The sequence below is a fragment of the Parasteatoda tepidariorum genome, chromosome 8 (assembly GCF_043381705.1).
Source record: "Parasteatoda tepidariorum isolate YZ-2023 chromosome 8, CAS_Ptep_4.0, whole genome shotgun sequence".
Taxonomy (NCBI): Eukaryota; Metazoa; Arthropoda; class Arachnida; order Araneae; family Theridiidae; genus Parasteatoda; species Parasteatoda tepidariorum.
Genome location: NC_092211.1, coordinates 6,917,640 through 6,941,675, shown reverse-complemented (window position 1 = coordinate 6,941,675; position 24,036 = coordinate 6,917,640). Strand labels below are relative to the sequence as shown.

The 24,036-nt window shown below is 30.3% G+C and overlaps 1 protein-coding gene across 2 annotated transcripts in view; it reads right to left on the bottom strand.

Moving 5' to 3' along the window:
• Positions 1 to 674: 674 nt before the first annotated feature.
• Positions 675 to 24,036, bottom strand: part of LOC107450839 (6-phosphofructo-2-kinase/fructose-2,6-bisphosphatase) — a 53,880-nt gene continuing 30,518 nt past the window's right edge. The window contains exons 8-13 of one of the 2 annotated variants that reach the window (XM_016066749.4): positions 18,425 to 18,496; positions 15,293 to 15,439; positions 13,293 to 13,397; positions 13,173 to 13,214; positions 8,005 to 8,092; positions 675 to 1,042 (exon numbers count right to left, since the gene is read on the bottom strand). In XM_016066749.4, the coding sequence (XP_015922235.1) occupies positions 918 to 1,042; positions 8,005 to 8,092; positions 13,173 to 13,214; positions 13,293 to 13,397; positions 15,293 to 15,439; positions 18,425 to 18,496 (579 nt within the window). In that variant the 3' untranslated portion in view covers positions 675 to 917. The remainder of the gene's footprint in view (positions 1,043 to 8,004; positions 8,093 to 13,172; positions 13,215 to 13,292; positions 13,398 to 15,292; positions 15,440 to 18,424; positions 18,497 to 24,036) is intronic. The other variant, XM_016066750.4, reaches the window with a different exon arrangement.

Genomic DNA, 24,036 nt, shown 5'->3' with positions numbered 1-24,036 from the left:
CTCTGCAACCATGTGTTTACCCTAGGTAAGGTTTCTCCATGTAAGAAGTTCAAATTTTTTGGTCATTATTGTAAGATGGACAAATACCTTGTAAAGGCAATATCTTCTACTCCGAAACGGATAAATGAAAATGAAACAAATGTGGGTAGAAACGATCAAAATGAAACAAACACGCATTTGAGCAACCTAATGAGAATAGCTGATAAAAAAAGTAGATGTAGAACATCTTCCATACGATGATGCAAAAAAAATATTCAATGCTTTAAAAATTAGAAGATGTTAAAAATGTATTATAATTAAAGAAGTGATTTTTTTTTCAAGTCTCTTAGTGTTTTTTTTTTTTTTTTTTTTTTTTTTTTTTTTTTTTTNTTTTTATAAATTTCACTTAACTTTTTGAAATCTCACCCTGTTTTTGAGAAAGGGTGAGAAATTCTCATCCATTTTTTTTTTCTGCGATGAAAACACTGACTAATGTAATGCTTGATATTCTATATTAATATTATTCTATATGCGACAGGGAGTGTAACTAAACCACAAGAAGTAACAACTCAATTTTTTGTATTTTTAGAAAAATCTATTGTTGCCCCCCCCCCCGACTTTTTTTTTCTTGTTAGTTTTTGTGGCCTGCTATTAAAAAAATGGTTCTGCATCCTTCAATGTAACATAAATAAAACAATATTTTAAATAGTGTTTAATGAATAAGAAAATGAATCACCAAAATATAAAATTCATTTCTTGCACTATGATGTTTCTGAGATTCTGACAATTTCAAATAAGTAACATCTTGTTACTCTACACATAATAAAAAAGTTTAAAAACTCTCTTAAAAAATGGTTAAAAATTGTTATTTATAGACTAGAGCACAGTAAACATTCCTTTTTTCAACAGAAGGGATTGTAAGAAAGGCACTTGATGATTTAAAGAAGTTGGTGGTCATCAACCGCTTCAACCGGGATCCTAATTTCTTCCACTTCACAACCGTACGCAGCTCGAGTGAGTTTCATAATGGTGTGCAGTGGAACTTTTATGAAAGGAACTTCACCTGAAACAATAATTCAGAATGTTCTTTTAGGATAAACATTATAAAACAGGGTGCATAGTCAAATCTTTTAACATAAAGTAAGCACCTTTTAAGTACTCTTCAAGCTCTAAAAAAATATTTTTAAGCACCATATACATTAACAAAATGCAAAATAATTTTCAAAGATTTTACATCATCATGATGAAATAATTAGTTTCTGGCATAAAGAACTCTTTTTCTTGATTATATTAGTCACCACAAAAAGATCGAGAGATTTTTCAGTTCTATTTCAGAGGGTGAAAAATGAAGCCTGAAATAGAGAATATCTTATAAAATGCAGCAGAGTTGCACATGAGAGAGCAATAATTTCATCAAATTATTACATTCATGAAAGAGCAAGTATTTCATCAAACATGTAAAATAATTGGTACGCTTGCATACGCTATGAACCGACAGTAGCCGGAATGGATTGTGGTTGAATGAATTAAAACAATGTGAAAACCATGCTTTTGGATAATATGTGGTGAAAATCGACATGATAAAGAAAAAATCTCATTTTCAAAAAGAGAAACTTAAGAACTTTTTAAAAACACCCAATAAAAAAAGCACAATAGTAGGTTTTAAAAAACAAAAATCGAAAATAAGCACTTTTTAAAAATGCTATGCACCATGTAAAAGGATATCTATAAATGATTACGAGGTGGTTACGAACACTTTACACACAACACACAAATTTTCTTGATTTTTTTACTTGGTGGCATCATTCTTAAACAAATAAATAACACAAGTGCCATTAGAGTTAAAAATAAAAGATAAATTTTATAAAAAACTATTTTTATATACTATTCTAGGTATTGCAAAAATAGGGTTGTCACAGAAAAAAAAACGAACAAAATAGTTGCTTTTAGTAGCCAGAAGCATGAAAATAGTTGCCGAAAGTTTTACGTTATTTCAATTTTAGGAAGAAAAAAAATAACTTTATTTTCATTTTAAGAATGAATTATATTTTAAGAGAAGCATTCATCGCAAAAGCTATCTGTAGTCGATTTAAATAAATTTTTAAGGAAATATGAATTTGATTTTAATAGAACAATTTGTTATACTTCAGTTGTAGGAATGGGTGTATTTTGCAGTTCTCTTCTGAAATATTTATTAAAAATAACATTTACTTAGCAAAATGAACATTAATTTATTATTAGGCAATCAGTCTGAAATTCAATGATGTCCCCATAACTGTGTTGTATACAGTTTGTGCAATAACAGCAGTAGAAAGTACATTCAAAAACGTTAGAGAACAAACGCATAGGTAGATAGTCGTCTTGGCGAGAATAGTGTGCCCACATAGTGATGGATAGGACTGGGCGATATTTAGATTTTAGTATCGCATATCGGCACGCGAACATCGCAATATTTTGATGCATCGCAATGTCTCGGTACATTTGGTACTGCATAAATTCGAATTTTTTATTAATGCACCGATTAAGGCAATTATGTTCTTGAAAGAAACTCCATCAGAGTTACGTCTCTCCCCATCTTAAATTTAGTTCATTTCAATCAATATTTACAGGGTATCTGCTACATGTTAGATTTTCAAATTCATGATTTTCCATGACTAATTCCAAGAATTTTTCATGACTTAACGAAGTGACTATTTTCTCCGACAAAAACACAACAATAAATTTGAAAAAGCATTTATAATAACATTAATTGAAATGATAGGTATAACCAAAACTGCTATGCTCTGCATCTTCTTATTTATAGATTTAAAATTTAATAAACAGAGGAAAGAAAGAGTTGAAACAATAAAATAGCTGAAAAAATACAAAAGCAAATAATTTATTTTCTGTAGATTTATATTCTAAAGATACTTTTCTTGTTCATCTGAAAGGAAAGATATACTCCTGATTTTTCTGTTTTCATTTCGGAATTTTAAAAAAAATAGCCAATGACTGGTTAGCTTCAATTAGAATTTTTAATTTATAAAATTAAATAAAAAAAGTAATAAAAATTCTTAAATCACAGAAGAGTTTAAAAGATAATTCGCTCTAGAAATGATGTTTTTTCTTTCATTTTTTGAAAGAACACCATAATTTTTAAAGAACATGATAAAATCCTTTTATATTCTAATAAAATATGCCTGAGTGGTGATTTTGTTAGGAATTCAGATATTTGGAACATGATGAAATTAGGGGGGGGGGAGATTGCATTTTAAAAATTAGATTTTTCGGAGATCAGTGGTGCAAGTGGCAAAACATGGTTTTGGAGCAACAAAAAAGCAATTTTGGAGCAGCAAAACAAAGATTTGGAGCATATTTAATAAAAAGAATTAAAACAAGAATTAGTAACAAGAGTTTTTAATTCTGTTCATTAATAACATATCTTATTTTTTAAACTTTTTTGAAGGTCCATGCATAAACAAATTTTCTTTTTGGTATTTTCCAATGCTGTTAAATATTCTGCTATCCTCGACTTAGCCTCAGATAAGAGGATCTGCCCGCTTTCTATAATCGACATGTTTTTATTATTTAACCCATCTTTAACATTTTTTTCAGCTGTGGCTAAGAGATCTTGAGAAGCCTTCAATTTTTTTAGCAAATCAATTTCATCAGCTTTCCTCAGTTTTAGTGTTTTCACATTATTTTCACTTTCTTTTTTCTCAACCTCTAATCAAGCAGAATAATTTGTAATGCTGCACGAGTCCCTTTAATCATATATTTGTCAACTTTAAAGTTATTCCCCCAGCTGATATGTGACACAACTTGTCTCAAACCATTAACACTATGCAAATTTAAACTTGCCCTATTGTAAAGTAGCTTTTTATTCAGACATACGAACAAAACTAAAACCTCTCTAGTACTAAAACCTCTTTCAACATCGGCATTCTCATGTGGTATGCACAAAAGAGCTTTAAAAAAGCTTTGTTATAAGAGGATATTTAATATTTCTCAAATTATATTTCTTCACAAAATAGTTTTTCCGAAACACATCAATTGGTGCATATTCATTTGAGTCAGAAGAATAAATTTCTGGTTCTCCACATAACAGTAACAAAGATGCCTCTTCAGGTTTTATAATAAATGGGGTTACTGTTGCTAGATATCTTATTGACTTAATAGAAGTGTTTTCCATTATCATTACAGGATGCAACACTTTAAGATGGTACAATAACCTATTTTCAAGAGGCAATGCTTTTAATAACTTTTTTGCACATGCCATAGACCTAGCACCTAAATACATAGAATTTTTTTCTGAAGAAGATAAGGATGTCATTGCATTTGTGGTATCTAGTCCAACATCTATTAAATTTGAATTTTGCCAAATTCTATATCCAAAGATTTTAAGTGCTTTCCTGTCAAACTAAGAAAAGCAGAACTCTTTAAAAAACGCCCTAACAATGCTTAAACTGGAGACACCATTTCATCATACAGCAATTGAATCAATGGTGTCTCAGTTTGGAAAAGATCTAAAAAGTTATTTAATATAGCTGAAATATTTCTTAAAAAAGAGTTTTTGGCAAAAGCAATTTAAATAAGTTCAATATTTAGTAGCTCATACTATTTTTTATATTAATAATTACTTTATTTAATTCTGTAAAAGGTAATTTAAAACTCTAATTAACTTAACTATTATTTAAGGTTATTGAGTATATTTTTCTTAAAATTTAAATAAATGTTATTTGTAATAGTATATTCAACAAAATATTAACAAGATTAATATTGATCATACCGAATTTATAAAAATATGTAAAGAATTATGCAAACTTTAATAAATTTATAATACAAATGTAAATTAGTGAATGGCCCCTAAAATGTTTTTAATTAAAATTGGTTACCTAGTACAGTATTTCATTAATGAAATTATTAAAAAAAATTAAATAATTTTTAAATGCAAATACAATGAGTATTGAAGCTAAAGAAATTTTGTCAGAAGTTAATTATTATATTGTCCCTACTCTCATAATGTTTAACAAATCTGTGATAATTAAATTTTTTTATATCATTTGCTTTAAATCAAATCATTAAGAGATGAATTAAAGTATTTTTGAATGACAAATCTGAAAAACATAGGATTTTTTTGCTGCTTTAAAAATTCTGAAAGCCCCTCTCTTCATACTTATTTAACATCTTGTCACTAAATATTATTAAGTTTTTTCTTAAACCAAAATAAGAGCACTGAAAATTTTGAAAGTAATAACACAATAATAAAATGCAATAAGTAAAAAAAAAGTTATAAAGTAAAATAAATGTTTAAACACAATATGCAATCAGTGGATGGTCCCTCAGATAAATTTCAGTTTAAGAAACTCTATTAATTCTTATCTTTATTAAATTAAATGAATAAAAGGGAGATGGAAACTGACTGCTCTGAGGATCAATATGAAAATATGTACTAAGTGAATGGTCCCCAAGTTAATTCCAAGATCATGCCTACTATTCTATAAATAGAATAGAGCAAGAAGGCCATTAGCTTGCCATTGACGAAGACGATGGCATTTTAATAACGATGAAATTAACAAGAGAAATAAAAGTTTCTTTTGCCATTAAAATTTGGCAATATTTAGTTGGTCCCCGAAAATTCGAGAGAAGTTTCGGTTCCATTTCAGAGAGAGGAAAATGAAACATGAAATTGTGAATATCTTGCAAAATGAAGCAGAGCTGCACATAAGAGTGCAAGAATCCTTCCCACTGAATCCAGAGCAACCCCCCACATGGCAGTAGCTTGGTTGCTGCAAAATTGTGACTTGGCGATACCCGGGGGATAATATCCCTTATGGCGCAGATAAGAGCAATTTAAACCTATTACTTCAATTTGGAGCATGTAGGCGCAGGTTTTCACAATTGGCGTGGATCGGGGCAGCACTTGCAACGCTGGGAGACTTTCCATGATTCATCCATGATTTTTTTTAAAAAATAGCAAAAATCATGACAATTCATGGCAAATTTTGTTCAACACTGAAATTCATGACTTTCCATGTGCGCGGATACCCTGTATTTATTAAAAAAAATCAGAAAGGTGTGAGGGGAAAGTGTTATTGACCATGCCAACCTTCATATCTATGAAAAGGTACTCCACCATCGAATCGAGTTAATATGTCTTATATACTAGTGAATTGGAATTGTATTTTTGTAGTGGTAGACACACTACAAAAGCATAAAAAAGTAAAACGAATCCTGGAATAAAAGTAAAATATTAACAATTTGCAATTAGTAAAGTACATTTTTAAAAAAAAATAAACATTGCATTTTTATATTTTCGAGCAATGACAATTATTTCTCAATAATAAAGAGATGGATGCATGTAAAATAGCGGTTAAAAAACAATAAACGGCTGAATCGATTGTAAACAGTATTTGCACAATGAAAAGAAAACACTTCCAAAACTAAGATATTACTAAGAGACTCCGATTCTAGATCTGATTGGGATTCATCATGGCAGCAAAACGATGATTTAACGATCGCCACCACAGCTATCATTGTACACTAACATGCTCTTCGCAGACATCGATGTCACGATCGAGAGAAGTGCTCCTCGCACGCACTTGAAACCATCGATGGGACTATTGGGAACGATGCTCAACATCGCGAGTGTAGTCATCGATGCATAGTACACATTTCAGTTAATCGTAATTTCCGATGCTTTGAAAAATTGCTAATCCAAACATCGGATCGGCGGTGAACATCGGTATTTACCGATGCATCCATTTATCACCCAGTCTTATTTAACGACATGTCAACTACTACCTCCTCTTAACGTTCAAATAATGTATTAAGTGTGTTTTAATTTGGGGCTAGGATGTTGATGATCAATAAATTCTTAATAAAATGCCTTTAAAAATGCAAAGGTAAAAAAAAACTCTAAAAACAATATAACATTATCCTTAAAATTAAGATTTTTGTGAAAATATTCTTTTTGTAATAAAATTATAAATCGTTGCTGTTATCGACCCTTAAGGCAGAGAAGACGCGATTGCTCTTGTTTTCCAGCGGCGCAATCTATGGTCAAGAATTCGACTTGTGACACACCGGTTGGTAGGGTGGACCCATTCATTCATCCACAGATCGTCATTTTGACCCGGACCAGATAACGATCTATCTCCACTTCAGTACTCCCAGAGGTATAATTAGGTATCCGAATATGGAGGACTTTGTGACCAGACGGATTTAACGTGCACCAGTCACCATTTACTATTTCGGACTCACGAACAAGAGTTCAAAGCCCTGCCAACCGGGCTATCCAGGCCAATTATAAAACGTAACTCGTCATCATAACTTTTGTAAAAAATAAGGTAGTCATTAAAATAAATATGCAATTCATAAAAAATAAATACCTGATAAAAATGTATTCATTTCTAGTAGCACTCTTCATGAATAACAGAAGTGCTACTTAAAGGAATAACATTGGTTGCACCCAACACTATTCAATTTTAAACGCAAAATTTTACTTTTTAATTGGTATCTAATGAATGTTTCGATTGAATAAACTAAATTTTATGGTCACTTATGAATTAAGCTTTCAGTGTTAGTATCATAAAATATAAATGTGATTTAAATCAATGCCAATGAAGAAGTATAATCTATATTATTATTTTATTCCTTCAGAAAAAAATCTTTAATTGAAGAATGTTTTGATTTTCTTTTTCCCTGTTATTTTAAGTGATTTTCAAATTCAATGTATTTTCCAGGTTTTCCCTATTCTCCCTGTGGAATGGCAACCCTAAATATAAAAAGTGACTTAAAATCATGAATAATCCAATATAAAGGGAAAAAAAAACCCGACTAAAATTGAATTTTTTTTTTTTTTTAATTGACAGCCAAGCTCTGGTTATGACTCATTGAATGCAATCAGAAGACTGCAGAACATCAAGTTTTGCATAATATCAGGCATAATCGCAACTAAAACACACTTCTTGTTTCCTTTATTTTATGAAACCATTTCACTTAATGTATTGAACACAGAACTGAAAGAGAGAGAGAATGACTTACTAGATTTCTTATCCAGAAAATAGGCAAGAAGACACCTCAACACAGCCTGATGTGCAACCACTAACACATTCTCTTGTCTTTCAAGCTCCTAAAATCCACAATGGATAAATGAATAACACATGAAAATCTCAAAGTTAAAAAAGAAAGCATAAATCCGTATAGTATAATTGTCATTCATCCTCAGGGATACTCCCTAAACCGTTGCCATTAGCCCATTCTTCAGCTCCAGTGCGACACAAATAAAGTACCTACCTACCCACAGTTTGTCTAAAGTAAGAACTCCCCTAGTCATTCGTCTGGACCCATGGCGGTGACTATGGTATAACTATTTCAAGTAGGGGTGTGAGGTCACTGTTTAGAACAGGTTTTGGATCGGGGTCGGTGAGAAAAAGGTTATATTTTTCTCTGGTCTACCTTGTTAGCCCTAGAGTGAAGAGAGGCTACCCTCCCTGATATGTACTATGCTTGTTTCCATAGCAGCAGAAGGCTTCAGACTTTGTGGCAGGGGGAGTTTTTACCGTAGACAAACTATAATTACATTTATTATTTGTTTATGTATTTTATTGTAACTGTGATATATTTTTGTTCTGTGTACCTGGCAACTTTGATGCATAATTGTTTGTGCTGAAAATTTAGCAATCAATCAACAATAAGGTCTGTTTACACGGTCCAAGTTCTTTAATCCAAGAACTTGGAGGAATTTCTTTCTAAAAGAAATTGCATGATGCATTGACACCATCCAAGTTCTTGAATGTCAGTGATCAAATTGTTCATATTCAATACAACCCAGCACATTGTTCATTCATGTGAAAACCCGCACATTGCTCATATTCAATATTATAAAAATCATGCTTACACTAATTTCAGATTACTCAATAAATTAAAATAAAATCATAATAACACCAACAGACCCTAACAGATTAATTTATTTGGGATTAAAATACATGAAAATGGACAACAAAGCTGATGTTGACGCCACAAAACTTTAGAAGCTGATTAGTTAAGGGAGGAAAAACTTGGATTGAAAGTAGAACATGCTCAACTATCGTCCAAGGACTGGGGTGATTGTTTCAGCGATCCGAGCAAAACAATGTCCAAGAACTTGTATTATATAAACAGGCGTAATCAGAAAGTATAAATATTTATAATTCTTAATTAATTAAAAAAGATGAATAATCTTGAGAGAGGATGCCTAAAAAGTAATATCAATAACACTGAGGTTATCAAATTTAATCCTTTTTCATCTCAGAGAGAAAATTATCTTCACTAATTGCATCTCCCAAATTTATTAAGTTTCTCGCTAATCATGTCTTTGGCATTTTTTTTCTATCATAATTATTCATTCATAATCATTATTATACAATTATTATCATTATTATATTATCATTATTAATCATTCATTATAATCATTATACTATCATTATTCTGCCGAGAGTAGTTATCGACAATGAAAAGGTACTCCACCGTAGAATCGAGTTAACATGTCTTATACAGTAGTGAATTGGAGTTATATTTTTGTAGTGACATTACTCACTTTGGAGAAAAGATGGTATGAGATGTGTGAGTGCACCAACAGATAAAAATATATCTTAATATTTGCATAGAATATACTAACTAAATCAAGGACGGTAGGTTTCTTCCACAGTATATTCCTACCACTCACTATATACTCTAGAATAAATGATGCATAGGCAATTCCTTTAACAAATGCTCCTTTTAAGCACTATATACATTAACAAAATGCAAAATAATTTTCAAAGACTTAACATAATCTTGATAAAATAACTCTTCTTTTGATTAGATTATCCAACAAAAAAAGATCCATAGATTTTTTGGTTTGATTTCAGAAGGTGGAAAATGAAGCCTGAAATTGAGAATAGCTTGCAAAATGCAGCAGACATGAGAGAATCTCAACGAACCCAGCTCAGTAGACACATGCAAACTCGCAAGTATTTCATCAAACATGTGCAGGGTATCTGCTACATTTTAGATTTTCAAATTCATGACTTTCCGTGACTAATTCCAAGAATTTTTCATGACTTAACGAAGTTACTATTTTCTCCGACAAAAATACAACAATAAATTTAAAAAAGCATTATAATAACATTCATTGAAATGATAGGTATAACCAAAAACTGTCATACTCTGCATCTTCATATTTATAGATTTTAAATTTAAAAAAACAGAGTAAAGAAAGAGTTGAAGCAATAAAATAGGTATAAAAATTACAAAAGGAAATAATTTTTTTTCTTTTTTCCTGCAGAATTACATTTTAAAGATTCTTTTTTTGTTCATCGGAAAGGAAAGAAATACGCCAGATTTTTCTGTTTTCATTTCGGTATAATTTTTAAAGAACACAATGAAAACATTTTATATTTTAATCAAATATGACTGTGAGTGAGGATTTTGTTACAAATTCAGATATTCGGAACAAAATGAAANTGTGGGGGGGGGGGGGGGAAATTCCATTTCAAAAATTAGATTTTTCGGCGACCTAAATCCATGACTTTTCATGATTTTTTTCAAAAATAAAGTTAAAAACATGACATTTCATGACAAATTTTGTTCTATTCCAAAACCCATGACTTACCAGGTGCGTGGATACCCTGCATATGAAATGATTGATGATTACATACGCTATGGACAGACAGTACACCCAAATGGATTGTGGTAGAATAAGTTGTGAAACAGAACAATGTGAAAATCATGCTTTTGCATAATATTTGACATGGTAAAAGAAAATATCTCTTTTTCGAAAAGGCATTATTAGGAATATAAAGCATTTTTTAAAAAAAACCAATGAAAAAAGTACCTCTAAAGCGCTTTCTAAAAACGAAAATAAGTATCTTTAAGCACTTTTTAAAAACGCTACATAACATGATGAGTTTCTTCTAATTCAAATGGAAGAAACACTTTTACAAAAAGAAATATCAGATATTTAACCAGTTTATAATTGCAATCTACTTTAAATAAGTAAAAATTAAAAAACAAAAACTAGGAAAAAAACTTTTAATTAAAGAACCGTTAAAATAACATAACTTACTAATTTTATTGATACCGTGTGTAGCCAGGTTTTTCAACAAAAAATAAGCACTTTTTAAGCACTCAAAAAATATTTATAATCATTTTCCAGAAAGAAAAAAAAATCATAATTAGGATCTGTGCAGTAATAAAAGTTATTTTTTTCCATCATTTAAATTTCTTAATTCATAAACATAAAATCAATAAAATTCTGAAACATTTAAAAAAAACTTTACATAATCATGATAAAATAACTAGTTTCTGATAAATATTGCAGAAAAAATTGTGAAAATCATACATTTTTGCAATTTATGATGACAATCGATATGGCAAGGAAAAAACTATTTTAAAAAGATAGAAAATTAAGGACTTTTTACAAAAACCCCCAAAAAAAGCACATTTAAGGATTTTTAAAAAACGTAAATAAAAAACAAGCACTTTTTGAAAATGCTACGGCACCCTTTACGCAAAATTTATAAATCGATATTAATTTTTAAAAAATAAATTATTTGAGAAATAGCATAAAGAATAATATGTATATTCATATTTATCATTAAAATTTATAAATCCAGGGTATGTGCTACATTTTAGAATTTGAAATCCTTGACTAATTCAAAGAGTTTTTTATGACTTAACGATGTTACTATTTCAGGGTTCATACAGAGATCAGAGGAAGAAATCCAAGTAGTATCCAAGGAGTCCAAAATTTTAAGGACTCATTAAAAATTTTGCATAAAAGATAACTAGACAGTTTTTTTTTAAATTAAAAAACAATTATTATAAGGAACTTTCAAAAATGTATAGTTTGTGTTGTTAATATGCAAATAAAATCTCATTTTTCCTCTCCCTCTCAGTTAAGTTGCGCGAGTTGCGTGATGTAACACAATGACTTCCCGATAGGGGAAATAGATATATATTTGTTGAAGAAGCTGACTAGTTGTTGGTTGATTCAGATGTGTAGCACTGTGTGTGTGAACTATTGTTTCCTCATATTATGTTTTAATAAATACCTTATTTGCCAGCATTAGCCTCTGTGTTATCCAACCAAACAACAGTTTGCATATTTTTTTCTAGTCCTTTTGAAATAAATTTTCACTTTGTCAAACTTCACCAAGAAAAATAAATAAAGATATAACTTTTACACATTTTCCAGTTTCAAATATTTCAATAAGTCTTATTTTTTTCTTCCAACGCTTGCAATTCAATTTTTTTTCTTTTCAAGTTTTTCTTATAAACTGTTAGATTTTGACAGCTAAGTCATATCATTTAGCAGCAGACTTAGTAAGTTCATCCATGCAATGCAATAATCTAAGGAGTTTCTAAGGACTAATTTGGAAATCTAAGTTGTTCCTTGGAGACTTTTTTATTTCCAAGGGTTTTTTAAGGAGTTTAAGGAGTCTGTACGCCCCCTGCTATTTTCTCCATCAAAAACACAACAATAAATTTAAAAAAGCACTGTAACAACATTAATTGAAATAATAGGTATGACCAAAACTGTTATACTCTGTATCTTCATATTTATGGGTATTAAATTTAATAAACAGAGGAAAGAGAGAGTTGAAGCAATAAAATAGCTAAAAAAAAATACAAAAGCAAATAAATATTTTCTGCAGAATTATATTATAAATCTGCCTTTTTTCTGCAGAACTATATTAAAAAGATATTTTTCTTGTTCATCGGAAAGGAAAGAAATACTACTGATTTTTCTGTTCTCATTTCGGAAAAAAAAATTTATTAATGACTGGCTTGCTTCAGCTAGAATTTTAAATTGATAAAATAAAAGAAAAAAATTATAATAAAAGTTCTTATCACAGAAGTTGAAAAGATAATGTGCTCCAGAAAAAAATAATTTTATATTTTAATGAAATATGACTGTGAGTGGGGATTTTGTCAGATATCCGGTACAAAATGAAATTGGAAGGGGGGAATACCATTTTAAAAATTTGATTTTTTGGTGACCTAAATAAATCCATGAGTTTCCATAATTTTTTTTAAAAAAATAGTTAAAATTATGACATTTCATGACAAATTTTGTTCAATACCGAAATTCATGACTTTCCAGGTGTGCGGATACCCTGTAAATCGATATTAATTTTTAAGAAATAAATTAATTAAAAAATAGCATGAAGGATAATATTCATAATTACCATAATAACCGGCTCCAGTCGAGATACAAGATCTTCGTAGGACTGCAGAAAAATTGAATTAAGTTAAGTGAAGTGAAAGTTGCGGGGAAATACAGAGAAAAGTAAGTGAAAGTAAATAACCTCTCCTCGGGGATATCGATATTTAAACTTATTTTCTTCTCGAGCGGCAAATTCTTTAGGATACTTTTCTTGTATTTCGTCATACGTCATCTCATCATACAAGCCCTAAAAAGGAAAATACATTTCATAAAGTGCATGTTAACTAACATTCTAACCATCTTACAACTAAAAAGAAACATATTTTTAACACAAATGAAATGCAATCGATCAACTATTTCAACAGGGTTGCAACTCAAATATTAAAAAAAAAAATCCTTGTGTTTTCTCCGTACACCCCGCGGCACAATAGCAGTGAGATTGTTGCAGAACATTACAGAGTTTTTGCAGAAAAAATTTCATTTGGGAAGGGAAAAATTTTGGTTTTCCTTTCTGCATAATTTTTCAAAAAAAAAAAAAGGTTTTTTTTTCCTCTGCAGAATTTTTTTCAAAGATGTCTATTTTGTGCATCAAAGAGGAAAGAAATAATGGTGATTTTTCAATTGTTTGAGATTTAAAAAAAAATCTGCAATTTCAGCTAGAATTTCAAATTAATAATATAAAATGGAAAAAATTCAGAAATCACGGAAGTAGAAATTATGTTCTGTCTTTAATTTTTTTTCTTTAAAGAACATCATGTTTTACATACACTTATTTGAGTATCTCTTTTTTAAAGAGTCCTATTTGCCTGATTTCGATGTCGATCTATATTTTCGGAGTTACTGCACGGATTTTACGATGATTTATTTTTATGTACAAATTTTAATTTATTAACATTTAAATTATTTACGAATTTCAATTTATGTGAAGATTTATAAAATTCGAAAGAGGAAATAATTAGTGCATTCAAAATATGAAAATATTGCCTATAATATTGAATTAAAAAAATATTACTTTTACAATAAAAAATAATTATAAATTTTTACTCTATACTTTCTTCTGTAAACACAACTGTTCTGTTACTTTAAATTAGTAATTGTTATAATTAAAAGTATCTTAAAGCCATATGTTAGTGTTAGAGAAGTTTGTCGCAGTGTAAGCTATAATAGGCTAACTATACTGGTTTTAATTGCTGAAAAAACTTAGAGAAAAAAAGGAACAGCTGAAATAATTTAAATAATGTTATTAGTAAATGAAATAGTTTAGTGTAGATGAAATATCATCCTTACATATACCGTAGATTGCGCTTTGAATGGTCAAGATTTTTGAAAAGACGAAAATAAGAAACAAAATTCACTATATATTCTCAGACAGTAAAGAAAAAAAATCAAAATTCCCTGTATTTTTCAAGTTTTCCCTGAGGAGTGGCAACACTGATGAATTTTAAAAAATAATGTAAGAATATATATATTTTTAAATAAAGATGCTTTAAAATAATTATTTTAAAATAAGGTAACTTGATCTGTTTTCACAAATTTTCCTAATTTTAAGTAAATGAATAAAACTTAAAAGAATTTTGGATTAAACCAGGAAAAACTGCAGGGGTGATTGTGAGCCCAAGTCAAAATTCCGGAAAATTTCGTGAGTTTAAAAAAAAAAGACAATTTAAATTGAAAAAAAATTAAACAAGGTTTTTTTTCCCCTTTTTCTCAATATTTCTTAGTTTACTTAAAATTTTACACATACCTATGATGACCTGGAGAAGTAATTAAAAGTTACAAATATGTCTTTCTTTCTTGAGTTTATGGTTATAACAACTATTTACTGATAAAAAATGAATATTAATCATGAATATAAGCTTATAAAGTACTCTCTGGCTTTCCCTTACAAACAAAAAAATAAACTGTGTTTTTAAGTTCCACCTTTGAAAATTTGATTTTCGGAAACTTCTGTGATCAATGATTTTTTGAAACATCTGTACCTTTGATCTCCGGATCACTGTTAGCGAAAATTCCGGAAATCCGGATTTTTTCCGGAGCACAATCAGCCCTGAAACTGACAAAAATCTAGTTGTTTTTGCAACTATGCTGAATATTAAGGACAGCGATTACAAAACACCCTGTATAATATGGAAGAATGCTTACTGCATCAATTTCATTGAGAGCTTTCCACCTTTCTTGTGGGGCAATAATCCCTGAAGAAGTTTGTAGTGTGCGTTGTAACAAACTCGTCCAGACACGCAGTCTTGGAATATTCTGTTCTTTTATGTACTTTGACAGCATTCTGGCATACTGAAATGAAAACACTAACATAGAATTATATTGATATTAGCTTTTCCTTTACATAAAAATATTTTTAAGCACCATATACATTAACAAAAAGTAAAATAATTTTTAAAAACTTTACATGATCATGATAGAGTAATTAGTTTTCGACAAAGAACTCATTTTCTTGATTACATTAGCTACGACAAAAATATCGAGATATTTTTCAGTGCTATTTCAGAGGGTGGAAAATGAAGCCTGAAATTGAGAATATCCTTGTAAAATGCAGCAGAGTTGCACACGAGAAAGCAAGAATCTCGTCGAACCCAGCTCAGTCTGCACATGCGGACCTGCAATTATTTCATGAAACAAGTAAAATAATTGGCGCTTGCATACGCCATGGGCAGACAGTACGCCGGAATGGATTGTGGTTGAATGAATTGTAAAAACATTGAATAGAACAATGCAAAAACCACAGTTTGCATAATACATGTCAAAAATCGACATGGTAAAGAAGAAAAAATTCTCATTTTCAAAAAGGGAATTTTAGTTTGTTTGTGCTGGTTAGCAACAAATGATCTTTCTTAAAATAATTATTTCTTTGCACCTTTTTTGCTTCCATTTTTTAAAATTTATTTTCTATTTTACAAACGTTTTCACCATAGTACACATTTTCAATGTTCCCAATAAAAAATAAAAGTCAAAAAGCTAAATGGGTAAATATTTTTGTAGACAATTTACATGAACTCAATTTACATACATATAGGGTTGAACCCTGATCATCCACCAACCACGGAACCTGGGGTACAATAATTACTGGGGTATTATAAAATCCAAATCGGAAGGGTCTTATTGAGTCAAATTTTCAATAGTATAAATGTTAAGCAATGAGCAAAATGATTCAAAACAGCTATTATTTACAGTGATATTTAAATACAATTAATTTTAAACTGATGTTTAGTTGCAAACGGTCAAAAAAAAATAAAAAAAAATATTCTTCATTTTTCTTGTCTTTATTATACCATAGCATTTTTACGGAACGTCTCATACTATTAATTTATTGTCACTTTTCCCTGTACTGTAATATAGATAAGCAGTAACAGAGATAACTGTGATTTTTATTGTTTAAAGTTTTGTTTTAGGAACTAAGAACAATTTTTTTTCTGTTTTTCTTTTCAATGAACTTTTTTTTTATATAAGCATTTTTATTATGACACAGCATTTTTTAAATGAACGTTACTAATAAACTTTATTTCATAGCAATTTTTTTTCTTCTAAAATTATGGCAAAGTGAAAATTTTAGATTTTCAGCGCAAGTTTTAAATTTAAAAATTTTATGTTTTTTGACGTTTGAACGTCTTATATTTTTGTTTCTATCTAGCATTTTTTTGGGAGTTTTTATTAAAACGCGGCAGTTTTTAACAGCATTTCCGTTATACTTATTCCTTTTTCTGTACTTGTTCTGGTAATTGGAAAACTGAGATGTTCAGACTTAAAATTTTCTTTAGAAAATTAAGATCAATTTTCATTTTCTCTGCTTCCCTTTTGCATACAAACTTAAGTTTTTATGATAAGTGTGGCATTTTCAAAAGCGTTTTTGATAGGCCTTATTTTTTAGCGTTGTTTTATGAATACGTTTTTCAAGAAAATATTATTTTTGCGCATTGAAATTTTGGTTTCAATGTTGCTATGCTGCTAAAAAATGTCGCTATTTGGCCGGTTTTTTCTTTCTTTGTTTTTTGCTGCATATTCCGTATTCGACCAAATCAAATTTGTTGCCGAAAAAACGAAGGAAAAATAACTAGGATTTACGATAAAACTGCACCGTGCGATTAGAAATTCGCGTGTCATAATAACATCGTAATTAAACAACGGGATAGTCAAAATCACATGGAAAAGCATAAAATAAATTTTTAAAAAAATCAATTAAATTTATGCTACGAATAAAGGATGTCAAATGCGCGATTGAAAATTCGCATATCGTAATAGAATTATCGGAATTTTTTATACTAAATTATATTAACTACGTGGGAATGCATGGTAATAAGTGCCGAAAAAAGATAAAAAATCACTTAGGTTTACAACGAAATCAACACAAATAAAGTGCGCCAAAAGTGTATTTAAATGGACGATCTGAAACTCGTGTGTCGTAATAATACCGTAATCAAAATTCGAGATTTTTGAAATTACGCTGAAAAGCGAAAATACTGCTTAAATAATAATTTAGATTTACAATAAAATCGTCTTAAAGATAGCGCGTTAAACTGTAGAATCTGTAAAAATTGAGTGCGTCAAAACTTGATGACTCAAAAGTGCGATTAAAAATTTTCGAATTTTATTTTTGAAAATTTTGTTTAGTTTTTTGCGTGTGTTTAGAAGCTCTCGCGGGCCGCACTTCCGTAGTTGGAGGGCCGCAGGCTGTGCATCCCTAAGTTAAAGGGTAATATGAGATGCAATAATACTAAAACATGGAGCCATAATGGCTCAGGGGTTAAAGCGTATAATGGCTCAGGGGTTAAAGCGTTCGCCCTCCAATGAGGTGAACCGGGCTCGAATCAAAGCGATGGCTAATGGATATGAATTCCGCATCCGGCTTGCACCGACTACAATGCTGATGTGAGATATCCTCAGTGGTAGACAGATCATGGGTAAGAGTCCCCTTGCCGCCAGGCTCTTCGTGGGAAGTTTTCCTCTCCATGTAACGCAAATGCAATTTAGTTTCATCAAGAAGTCTTCAACGAAGGTATATTTCTCCCAATACTTTGCCCAGGAGTTCCCTTGTCTTCCGGATTGGGTTCAAAATGACAAGGTTACATAGTTAAACACGAGTAGTTGTAAACCCAAAAAGTTGGTCGGCTGTTCAACGACGGTTATAAAATTTTAATATACCGTCAGCATGCGTTTGGAGTCTTTAAATGCCTGTTGTAAAGGGCAGTTGGCAAACAGAAGTGTTGGATGATCAAAGTTCTATGGCAATGCAATGCATTGAAAAGAAATGATAGTTTTACGTACTTCCCAGCCTCTGTCAGATAATTCAGAGTCACCTCCAATTTTTCCCAATGCATTGAATTTACTCTCTCCGTGCTGTAATGAAAAACAAAAAATCATTTTAAATCATTACCACAAAAAATCAAACAGATCTATATAACGTTCCAATCTCTAAAGCAAACCAAAATTTATAAATTCTAATACTCTCGATATTGGCTGTTGCAGCCATATTTAGTAGGTAAGTTTAACGTTGCTGCCTATATAACACGAAATTCTATAAAAACACCATTGTTGTCAAGGCTTGTATTATCTATGACTACTTTGATACACTTTTAAAAAGAAAGAAGAGGAAATGAAAAATTTCAAAAGATAGACGCAAAAATTATACAGCCTGGCATGTCCAGTAATAGAGAAGAGTCCCGATCATCCGCCTTATTTGAGCTATCAAATATTTCAAGGATATTTTTTTGTTCTAGTTAATTTTTTTATCTTTAGAACTGAGTTTTTACCTTTGAAACATTCAGGAAAACGAAACTCAAAAACTTGATCCCATGAAATGATTGTCAATAATGAGAGAATCTAGCGACGATGATAAAGACAGCAAAAGTGCTATGGAATATATAGAACTAAAAAAAAAAAAAAAAAACATTGGCGACACCAGCTTTTTTGTTATCCCTAAAAAATGGCGAAATATTGCTGCAGAAAAGAGCCAAAGTAATGTAAAACAAAAAATTATTATGTACTTTTTTAAGCAAAAACTCTTTCATTTTTGTAAAGTATGCTCTTTAAGGGTTTCTAAGTAAGCTTTTTAATTATAATATGTATAATATTTATATTTTGTATTTGTTAAATATATTACATTTATACCTACTCTTTTTATTTCCTTTTTTATACTCTTCGCTCTAATCGAGTTCTTTGGTTTCCGAGTGAGTCGTGGTTCACATAAACTCGGATAATTGGGACTCTACTGTAGCTAATTTCGAACATCAAATCTCGCTTTCAAATTCTCAATATAAATAAAAATTTGTAAACAAAGTTTGCTTATTCCTTTTTTTTTCAAACGGAATTAATTTTACGAAAAAATAATTTATCTCATAGCTTTAAATAAAAAATATAAAAAAACAAATATTAAAGTTAAATTTTGACAACGTCAGAACAGATGTTTTTTTCATACGTAAAATTTATTTTAAGCCTAGTCAATATTTGTATTTCCTCTTAACATTTTCCAAGTAAGGAGAATTATTGAAATCATTGCTTTTAAGTTAATTACAAAATAAATAAATAACTTTCTTGATAATATATCTGTTATGATAATATACCTCATAGATGATATTTTTTGCATAGTGTTTTTTTAATTACATGAATGTCGCTCCGAAAATATTTTAAAACTGAACTTATTCAATACCTACTATCAGTTCACACTCTCCCTATTTCCTGCTCAAATTTTCAATTGTTAATAAAATACATTTCATTCATCTACTCAAATTCAAATGCATTTTTTTAAACTTGCAGTGGATGGAACTTGATATTTATACAGATTTTTCAAAAACTAATTCATTCATTAAATTTAATTAATTAATTTCAGTTTTATATGGGAGAAAATTTTTTAAATTTTTACTAAAAAGTAACTAAAATAAAATATTTTTTGTTGACCCATGTAGGAATTGACTTTAAAAATTTCTATGTCACTCGTTTTTTTTTTTGGATCAATTAACACACTCTAGCGATGTTTAATAAAATTATCAGAAATTCATAGCGCACCGACTCCAAAATGTACCTCAACTTATATATTAAATCAATTATCAATTTTTTTTTCTTCATTTCATCAATTAATTTTTTTACAGCAAAACGATAAAAGTAACACCCAACCTCGTACATTCTTTTTACATCAATCACTGTATAATAAACCACTCATTTTTTCATGAAGCCAAACATATCTCGAATTATTTTTCACTTTATTGTTTTTTGTTATATCTCTCTATTTCTTTAAAAAAAAATAATAATCTCAATTTAAATTTGGCCAGCATTTCATAATGTGGGGAAAAAATAAAAACAAGAAAATTCAGATACAACAACAGTACACATTTTGTTTAAGCAAGAAGGCGTTGAGGTTGAAAACTCTCATTAATGAGCTACATCAATACTTTGCAATTATTCTGGAAATTAAAAATGTTTACATTGAAATGTAATTTTAATTTAGCAGAAAAATTTTGAAACATTTTTAAGGAAAAACAGAAATTTTAATATTAAAAATGAATGGTAAAGGGAAATTAATTTATGAAACTTTCTGCTAAATCAATCAATCACCCCACAATAATCAATCTGGAATTCTGAAATTATTTGTTAGAGGAGAGAATCTTCATTCTTTATGAGTTATTAGAAGCACACTTCTAAAACAGCAAATATTTAATAACAAGAAAATTTGATGTCTGAGTTGAATGCGAACTAATTAAAACAACAATATGCAAAAGGTTATCTATGAGAGATATTATCAACATAACAGAAATATTATTGACAAGCCTTTCCACAAAATGAAGGTTTGTTTCTAATTTGCAAAAGTTATTAAAATGAAGAGGGTTCATAAATTTAGAAATGTACCAGAAAATAAACGTTTATTAAAAAAAAAAAATTTCCACAATTATTAGGGGGATTGGTAAGTGGCGTTTGGGTGCATTAAATATTTGTTAATCTTAAAAACCAATTCATTTTTTTCCTATTGATTAAAAATAAAACCTTGATGACAAATATCAAATACACCTAAACCACATTACTTTCCCGTCCCCTAAATATATATATATATATATATATAAAATATGTATAACACAAATATAAAATATATATAACACACTAATCATTTTCTTTTCAAGAAAAAGATGTCACTATTTGGTTTTAGTCACATAAAAGGGAATTAATGTGAGAAATTCTAAAACACTTATTTCATGAAATCAATTTAGAAGTTTAAATCGAGTAGTTTAAATAGCTTTTTAAACAAAACTCTTTGATTTAAACCATTATATATAGATTAAAAAAAAGAAATGATATGTTCCACCACTTTTGTGATAAAAATATGACAGGAGACATGAGGTGTCTGTCTTACGTCTACTATTTCCTGTTAGAATTTATTTGCATAAAAGATTTAATTTTAATTTAGTTTAGTCAGAAATGACACATTTTAGAGCTTATTCCATTCTCTCATTTATGAATGTAACATTTGTAGTTTTTAAAAAAGTTAACGCTTACTGTAATTTTCATTAACTTCTAAAATTTTTTAAAAATTTACGAATTAAAAACTGCTATCACATTTTAATTTTTAAAAACTTCTTAAATTTATAAAGGTAGATAAAAATAAGAGTAAATATAAATGACACTAAAAAGAAATGTTTAACAAAACTGCCTTTTTAAATTTTTTTTTGTCTAAAGTTATATGCATTTAAAGTCTTCAAATATTACACTCCTAATAATGGAATTGATGACCGGAAGATGAGCGGTAGCGTTTCGCAATCATGTGCCACAGGTTTTGGGTTCGATCTTCGGGCCACGCAAGGTTTACTCAGACTTTCAGCCCTAGCGTCGGAAGATAAAATGAATACCAAGCATGCTTGGGGACTAAATACTGGGGGTTCCACCTTCGACAGACCACCAAACCGGAACACCTGTGCCTGCATCCCAGAACCCAAGGTCAAGAAACTGAGATGAGCACAGTAGGCCATGGCCCTCGATGGGCTGTCGCGCCACTGAGTTTAGTTTAACAATGGAAATGCTATGAATTTTATAAAATAGTTTTTGTTACAAACTATTTTATTACAATAGCTTGTAACAATAGTTTGTAAGTATTTTTGTTACAATAGTTATTAAGTTACAAACCTATATCATACCCCTGTAGCAGAATTTTTTCGGGCATTCTGCGACAAAACTCTCTAGCACTAATATCGTTCAGCAAGATACTTTCAATGATAACAAAGATGCATATTATTATACAGTCAGTACCGCCTATATGGTCACCCTCTTATAAGGTCACCCCGGTTATATGGTCAATTTTCTAAAGTCCCGTCTAACTTAACAGGAAACACGTGTTAAAGCTCACCGCTTATATGGTCATCCTATTTTTCGAGTTACCGGTTATATGGTCAGTTTCCTTTTTTTTTCTTGTTGAAAAAAGATGCATTTTAAGACATTTCTTTAGACAGGAAGCCAAGAAAAATTACCAGAAGGTAAACACATTCCTTCGACCCCCGGAGAGAACTGGAATTTCCCCCTCTATTTTGTCACCCTACCCTCATTTCTCTTTTGCATTCATTGATGACCATACCCTCTCCTCATTTGACCACTCGCATTCTTTTCCCCGCCCAAGGGCAAAAGGTCTTTTGATCGTTTGAAGTTCTCTCTCAGAGCTTGAAAAGGAGTTGAAGTTGAGAAAAAAGAACATTTTTATTGGATTACTGAACGAATAACGTATCCATGCTTTCATTATGGCTTCGAAAAGAAAGAATTTAACAATATCGGAAAAAAATGAATTGGTTGAAAAGTTTAAAAAGTCTAACCTTTCAAAAGCTACTTTTGCCAAAGAAAATTCTATACCGCGAACAACTTTAAACAACATTTTAGCAGCCAAACGTAGCTCTCCAGATGTTTCAATTAGCGACCGAGAAAGAAAACGTCAGCGTGTGTCACCTTATGAGAATGTGGAGAAGGCTCTTCTGTCATGGATCAAATATGCACGATCATAAAATGCTCCTATATCCTGGAATATTCTAAAAGAAAAAGCTTTAGCAATAGCTAAGGAACTTGGAGAATCAAATTTTGTTGCAAGCAATGGCTGGATACAGCGATTCAATGCAAGAAATAACCTATTCTTTAAGAAATTGTGCGGAGAAGCTGCTGATTTTGACAACAATTCTTTAAAAGAATTGAAAGACGTAGTGTTGCGAGATATTCATGAAAGATATGAACCTGCTAACGTGTTCAACGTCGATGAATGTGGACTTTTCTATAGGATCTTACTCGACAGAACCCTTTGCTTCAAAGGAGAAAAATGTATAGGCGGAAAGAAAAGTAGGGAACGCTTAACAGCTTTGTTATCTGCAAACATGGATGGTTCGGAGAAAATGATTCCTTTGGTGATAGGAAAATTTCTGAAACCGAGATGCATGAAAAATTGTAAATCTTTGCCCCTTTTGTACGATGCCAATTCCAAAGCATGGATGACCCAAACGATCTGGGAAAAAACTCTCAGAAGGTGGGACCTACATTTTTCAAAGAAAAACAGAAAAGTTGCATTGATTGCTGATAACTGCACTGCTCACTATCCTGTTGAGGGCTTGAAATCGAATGAGCTCATATTTTTGCCTCCGAACAGCACATGTGTGTTGCAGCCTCTAGATCAAGGCATAATTCAAAGCTTCAAGTCTATGTATAGAAAGCTTCTTCTACGGGATATGATCACCGCCATAGACAGAAAAGAAGAATTTCACGTTTCAGTTTTGAACACACTGTTCTATATTGACCAAAACTGGAACATGGTGTCGTCGAAAACTATTGAAAATTGTTTCCGTCACGCGGGGTTCCACAGTTCTCCAGACTCTTCAGTATCATTAGAGGACCCTGAGGAAGATCTTCCATTAGCTGAATTGGCAGAA